Source organism: Gadus morhua, chromosome 22 (genome assembly GCF_902167405.1).
Source record: "Gadus morhua chromosome 22, gadMor3.0, whole genome shotgun sequence".
Classification (NCBI taxonomy): domain Eukaryota; kingdom Metazoa; phylum Chordata; class Actinopteri; order Gadiformes; family Gadidae; genus Gadus; species Gadus morhua.
This window is the reverse complement of record NC_044069.1, coordinates 3,287,819-3,295,318: the sequence shown is the minus strand read 5'-3', so window position 1 is coordinate 3,295,318 and position 7,500 is coordinate 3,287,819. Positions and strand designations below refer to the sequence as shown.

The 7,500-nt window shown below is 42.7% G+C and overlaps 2 protein-coding genes across 6 annotated transcripts in view; both read left to right on the top strand.

The window, feature by feature from the left end:
• LOC115535444 (major histocompatibility complex class I-related gene protein) overlaps nucleotides 1-7,500 on the top strand; it is a 142,320-nt gene that overhangs the window by 86,551 nt on the left and 48,269 nt on the right. The gene's annotated exons all lie outside the window — the stretch shown is intronic.
• LOC115535411 (class I histocompatibility antigen, F10 alpha chain-like) overlaps nucleotides 3,228-7,500 on the top strand; it is an 87,524-nt gene continuing 83,251 nt past the window's right edge. Inside the window, exon 1 of the mRNA XM_030346595.1 lies at nucleotides 3,228-3,467. Within this exon, the coding sequence (XP_030202455.1) occupies nucleotides 3,275-3,467 (193 nt within the window). The 5' untranslated portion in view covers nucleotides 3,228-3,274. The remainder of the gene's footprint in view (nucleotides 3,468-7,500) is intronic.

Below are 7,500 nucleotides of genomic sequence, written 5' to 3'. Positions count from 1 at the left end.
GCGTGCGTGCGTGTGTAAGAGTTAGTTTCACTTTGAAGTTCTACTCTTGTCCGCATGTTTCCTGGTCAGTGCGTCTGATGCTGGAGTCGGAGTCACGTCTCTGTGGATAATCTCATCGAGCTGTTCTTCTGAATACATCGATATGAAGGCGCTAACGGGGCTGCTGCTGTTGGTCTTTGGTCACGGTGTTTCCTCAGGTAAGACTGACTCAAGTTTTTACTTTTCAAAACTATTCTTCCAAAATGTTTGGTTCATGGTCCCTGAAGATACGATGCTTCGATTCCCTCATTTGGTTGAAAAGCATTTGAGTATCCTCTCTAATGAGTTCAATTAATCCACAACATGGTTCAGCTTTTACTGTGAGTATTTAAACTAATGTAAGAACATTTATTCTGGATTCGAACTGTGAGAACGAAACCAGTGCACTGGTTTGATGATGTCGTTCCCAAATGTACAATCTATTAACAGAACCAAACATTATTCCCTCCTACAGTTAGGAGGGAATCCGTGTACATTAATGCAAGGGATCCTGATATTTAGGTTCCTGTTTTTTCAGCAACATGTGTTTTTTATTATTTATTTACATTTTGAAGGTCAGTTGGTGGTGTTTTCTGTTTGTTTTGGATTGCAATGTACTTTCGACTCCACCCTGCTACTTCCTGCTTTTCTTTGGTTTGCTGATATCCCCTGAGTTTGTGAACACACCTGTCGCTAATGTGTGTTGATTGGTTTGTGGCTACTTAAGCTCAGTGTGCCCATTCAGTCTCTGTCGGATCGTGCCTGTATGATACCTGTGCCTTGCTGGGAATAAACTCAGAGAAAGTTCTTAGAACCAAGCCTTCTGTCTGCGATTGGATCCTTTTGTACCGAAAGTCTAACAGTTAAGCAGTGGCGGATTTAGCAAATCGGGGGCCCAAGGCGAAGATATGTATGGGGCCCACCTCATTCGATCTTTAAAACAGAACAGAGAAAAAATAGATACCGACTGAATGGTGGATAGGCAGGTAAAGCTATTCCACGCGGAAGTAAAGGTTGGAGATGAGAAAAAAAACCTTCCCCTTAAATACACTTTTTTACTCCAAAATATAGAAGGAAAGCAGAGAACGCACAAAGTGTAGCACTCCACAAACGAATAGTCACGATGGAACCCAAAAGAGAATAAGGTTTCAGATAACACCTGTCTTTGCCAAAATGCCAGGAAAACCAGCACTGTTAATTCTTTTTTTTTTTTTATCAAATCAATATCAATATAACCAGCAAGAGAAGTAGTTAGGGCCAACCCCCACAAACAGTCATATACTTAACAAATATTGCCAAGATGAATAATTGACTTTGCATGTGTGAGTGAGGTTGCAATTGGCATTGCACTTGAGATTGATGTTTCAATCTAGTACAAACAAACCCATGTACAAGATCCAGGATATTGTAAGGGAAATTACATTACAGTTCAGTTGGAACATTTCAAGCATTCTACAAACAAACCTATGTACGAGAGAGAGAGAGAGAGAGAGAGAGAGAGAGAGAGAGAGAGAGAGAGAGAGAGAGAGAGAGAGAGAGAGAGAGAGAGAGAGAGAGAGAGAGAGAGAGAGAGAGAGAGAGAGAGAGAGAGAGAGAGAGAGAGAGAGAGAGAGAGAGAGAGAGCGAGCGCGCGGGAGCGCGCGAGCGGGAGCTATGAGCGGGAAAAGATAAAATGTTCTCCACATCACATGCTTCTAACAGTCCTACTTATTGACGTCTTCTCACAGGTCTTCACCCAGCGCCACTTCACAGCTAGCTGCTGCTGTAGCGGCGTGTTCAACGCTTTGGACGTTGTTGTTCCTGTCTGTATCCCCAACAGTAGCCATAAGAAAGTGTGTCATCTTTGGCAGCGTTGCCAAATACTTTCCGGCGTCTTTTTTCATTTTTCTTTTATTTGAGCCGCTTGGGTAACTTTATTTCCTTACCCTTTTCATAACCCTTTATTTTATTATCACGTTTAGACTTGTCTTGCCTCATCTCTGCATCTCTGCTGTATGTGGCCAAGCGGCCGCATGCCTATGCCTCTATGTTAAAACTGCCACTGACTTTAAGTCTACTTTGAATCCCAAGTATTATATTAACACTCAGTGATTAACACTCACTTATTATTAACTAGTCAACGTTCTTTGAGAATCATCACTCACGCGCACACACGCGTATACACACGCAGACACACACTAATTTAATTATTATCATTGCTATAAATGCTATATATTATTATGAAATATAATTATATAATAATTATATTATTAATTATTATCATTCCAATGATAGCAATGTGAAGATAGTTAATATGCCGGCATCGAATACAGAAATTCACCAATATGCTTATAATTATGACAACATTTTAATAGCTATTTCAATAATAGTTTATTATTCATGTCAGCAGTAATGATTAAGAGGCAGCAGGTTGTGTTGTAGTTGAAGGTCTGGACAGCCAGCGCTGTGGGCTACAGTGAGATGTTTGGATGTCAATAAGATCAAACTGAAGGTTCCTACTTTACCTAGACGGCCAGGGGGCGGAGCCATGGGTCAGGGGGCGGAGCCAAAGGACAGGGGGAGCCATAGAGCAGGGGGAGGGGCCATGGGCCTTTCTGTCTAGAGGGATGAACAGTATTAACCTGTCTGTCTGTCTGTCTACAGTGATGTACCGTATTAACCTGTCTGTCTGTCTGTCTGTCTGTCTGTCTGTCTGTCTGTCTGTCTACAGTGATGTACCGTATTAACCTGACTGTCTGTCTGTCTACAGTGATTTACCGTATTAACCTGTCTGTCCGTCTGTCTACAGTGATGTACCGTATTAACCTGACTGTCTGTCTGTCTACAGTGATGTACCGTATTAACCTGACTGTCTGTCTGTCTACAGTGATGTACCGTATTAACCTGTCTGTCCGTCTGTCTACAGTGATGTACCGTATTAACCTGTCTGTCCGTCTGTCTACAGTGATGTACCGTATTAACCTGACTGTCTGTCTGTCTACAGTGATGTACCGTATTAACCTGACTGTCTGTCTGTCTACAGTGATGTACCGTATTAACCTGTCTGTCCGTCTGTCTACAGTGATGTACCGTATTAACCTGTCTGTCCGTCTGTCTACAGTGATGTACCGTATTAACCTGTCTGTCTGTCTGTCTGTCTACAGTGATGAACCGTATTAACCTGTCTGTCTGTCTGTCTACAGTGCTTCACTCTCTGCAGTATTTCCTCACGTCTTCGTCTGGACTCTCAGCCTTCCCAGAGTTTGTAGCTGTTGGGATGATGGATGGAGTTCAGATTGGGCACTATGACAGCAACATCCAGGGAATAGTCCTGAAACAGGCCTGGACGGAACAGTTCTACAGAGATCATCCAGGTGAACTGGAGATGATAACTGAAAGGGCTCTGGATAACCAGCAGAACCTCAAGGCCAAGATGTTGTATTTGAAGAAGCTCTTTAACCAGACAGGAGGTAAGTTTATATCTGATGTCTGACCTCTCACATTTAGATATTCATCATTTAAACCCAGAATAAAGTTTCACCATGCTCCCAAACAGTGTTCCAATTACCCCCCCAGCTTCGGGGGGGGGGGGGGGGGGGGGGTCAGCATTCCCATTGGGGGGGGCGATGGCGTCATTAGAAAGCCCTGCCTCTATATTCATACCTTCATCATTACACACTTACGGTGTGTGGCCTACATTCTTCTGAAATTGTATAAAAGGCCTATGCCAGGTAGCTAATTCTGACACATGCTAACAGATATCTTGGGGAAACAACAAACAACACCAACTTAATACAGAAAGTATAATGGGAGGATTTTTCGCGATTGCTCATTCACGTGACCTGCAGGTTGGGGCAGTGTCATGCTAAATTTGTACCGGCTGCCAAATTTCTACCGGGCGCGTCATCCATACGTAATCCATTCCAAACCTGCCTGTCGGCAGATGATCACGTCGTCCGTTGCCGGGCTTTGAGGAGTGGCGGAGCCATGTTTCAAAAAACATTCACGCTCATTTTGCCAAAGATGAAATAACATAATACAGTTAACGGATCGCTAGATAACACTTGTTTTTACTTTATAATTGTATTGTATTTAATTGTTTGATCAAATTTAGCTAGTAAACTGAGTGTTTAAAGCGGGTTTCAAAAAACATTCGCGCTCATGTTGCCGAAGACGAAATAACATAATACAGAAAACGGATCGCTAGATAACACTTGTTTTTACTTTATATTTGTATTGTATTTAATTGTTTAATCAAATTTAGCAAGTAAACTGAGTGTTTAAAGCAGGTCAAGGACGAAATAGCACAATACAGATAACGGATCGCTAGATAGAACGTTCGCGAATGTTCGTGAACCTTTCACGTCATTCGACGCGATCGTCCGTTGTCAGGCAACGGACGACGCGATCATCTGTTGCCAGGCAGGTTTGGAGTGGATAACGTATGGATGACGCGCCCGGTACAAATTTGGCAGCCGGTACAAATTTAGCATGACAGCAGCGGCGAGCTGAATGCGGGCCGCAGGCTAACTGACGTGACTGACAACGAGTGAACACTGAACCAACCCCACTGACGTTACAATATCTATACATCATGGGCCTACTTCGAACGTACACCAACAGTGGCGATGAAGGCTATATAACAGAGATGATTGCAGAACATAAACGCTATGTTATGCATTGACATAATGCCCCTCCTCCTGGCGTTGAAATCAATTTGCCTACTCCCCTAACTGAAATAAAGGACGTACATTATGTCACTAAATCTAATAACTATAAGGCAATATATTATTTTGAACTAAAAGTAGGACAGTAGGCTAATACCACGGAGGAAAGAAATGACAAACATCAAGTGACTCAATGTAATTTGTTTGTTCATGGGCTACAAAACTAGTTGACTTGCATTTTTTCACAACTCATAAGGAACCGTCACCTTGATACCGTAGCTCTCCTCGCAGCTCTATTGGTAGCGACGAACACACATAACCTGCATAACCTGCCAGTGCCGCCGGTGTTTTGTAATGGAGCAATAGTCGAGTGATGTCAAGTAAACAAAAGTCAAAAGATGCTGAAGGCACAGAAATGGTACAGTCCACTGAAGGGGCGTTTGGAATCGTATGACACTAGATTATTACTTTCATGATGAGCACAGATTGAGAAATACTACTTCCCGTAAGTATTTCAGTATGCGGGGCATTTAAGAATATTAGTAGCCGTTACCTCCATTAACTATATGTCCTGTTACTTTATCTGTGAATTTAATTGTATTTGTTCGACATTCAGACAGAGTTCGACATTTTTTCATGTTAACTACAAACTTTTAGAATAATTTTCATTGATTCATGAGATGAAACCAACACATTCTCACTCGAGCCCGTCGATTTTGACGAACGGTCAGTGACTTGGCTTCAGCTTCTGACGCAAAAGGATACCCTTGTGCTTCTTTCTTCAACGCATGGGGTTTGACCCGATGGCTGCACATAGAGACGGCTATGAGCATTCATCCCATTGGCTAACGGAGGACCTTATGCTGCTTTTTCGATGCAGGGGGTTTTCCACTCATTACAAGTGTAATCCCTTCATGGCAATATATGAAGCTATGAGCATTCCGTTAGCATGGCTAACGGAAGACCCGATGGCTGCACATTAACGGCGATTTTACAGTGAAATCTGTGACATTACTCACACAACTACACCAACGTGTCCTTGTTAATTACACAACATGTATGGGTTAAGGCTATGGACATCAGTTGTCCTGTTTTGTGCTTTGATTGGGAGAAAACAATATTTTTTTGATCCAGTGTTGGGTAGCTGAGGTCGTTGCTATAGAGACCACGTCCGCCCGCTTGTTTGACAACTGACAGAGAGACCCTATCTCATCAAAATTACGTTCCCAGAGAACTATTCGCATTCTCAATTACGTTTTGTCTTGAAAAAACGTATTTGTCCGTGATTACTTTTTATTGAACATATCGTAAATACGAATTTGTTCTCAGCCTATCTTTTGCCATTTATTTACAGTGTTACTATGGCAGAATAAAGAATAAATTCATGCATTATCATTCAACTTGAACATATGTTTTTACAGTATAGAGTGGTGGAGGGATGACGTATGTTGGCCAACCCGGAAGTGAGATCGTCCCCCTGGGTTCTCTTGACACAAAGCCAACGGGTTTTTCCATTGGATTTTGGTATGATTGCAGAAATTGTGCATTTTTGAAGCACCTCCTCAAAAACTGAAAATAAATAAAAATAACTGTGCTCCAAAGAACAAAATGTAAAACCAACCCCAATGTACCCCATGCAAATAAAGCGCTCCATGGTCATAATAATTTAAAATATAATTAATCTCCTTGAGTGTGTAGGGTGGTATTCTATTTTTTCAACAGGGCTTCACTTGACCGTCATGGTTTGCTATGTGTGGTTGCTATCGACCAGCCCTCTAATCCTTACATGGCTCTAAAAACCACGCGGCAAAGGAGCTGGCCGTCCATTGTGTTGTTTTTTGTCGTAAACTGGGGGTCCGACGGTTTAAAAAATAGACAGATATTCCAAGGTATCCTTAAAGGCAGCTTGGATGTTTTATTTTCTGCAGTTTAGGACTTCGTCTGTCACCTATTTTTTAAAGCAAAACGCCAAGCTCAATGATTTAACGAGGCAGGGTTATTTGAAACAATTAATTAAGTATGTGTGAGAGGTCAGTCCTCCTTCTGAGTTTGCTTCCTATTTATGTCTAGTGTACACCCCTACTGTCCACAAGCACCCCCCCCCCCCCCGCCCCTCCCCATATGGATTTGGAGAATTGTTGCCACGTCCAAGTGGTGGTGGTATCATATACAGTATATGAAAGAGGGCATTCAATTATAGGCCTACTACAATGATCAATTAGGATGCCGAAGCCCTAAAGGAAGTAATGCAATAATGCAATAGGTGACTGAGTAAAGCTATACCTTGGGGTCTCTTATATATCAAAGGGGGTCTCAAATGACGTATACGCATCAACCTGTGGCTCCAGCCCTACAGGAAATGACTCAGCAAGTGCTCCGTCTCGAGAACGACATATCCGAGATTTGGAGTTCTAGCCCTTAGAGAAAAAAAAAAAAAAGTTTTCCCAAATGGAGTGTCATTTGGACAAAGCCCCTCAGAAGTGTTGCCTGCAAGACCTAATGGTTCAGAATGTGGTGGAAAAACAGTTTTTGAGATAGGAAGGTCCTACCGCCCTGAAATTTGAATACCTTATTTCTAGGGCCTATAACTGGTACCCCGCACCGAAACTTGGCCCGGTCGGACCCCGAGGGCAAGGAAGGGGTCCGACCGGAATGTTCATATGGTTTGTGTGTGTCTGTGTTTATTTAATGTTAATGAAGAATAAAATACAAGTAATCTCACCCTTTCTCTCTCCCTCCTCTCTCTCTCCTCCCCCTCTGTCTCCCCCCCCTCACCCTCTCTTTCCTCTCTCTCTCTCTCTGTCTCTCTCCCCCCCCCCCTCGCCCTTTCATCTCT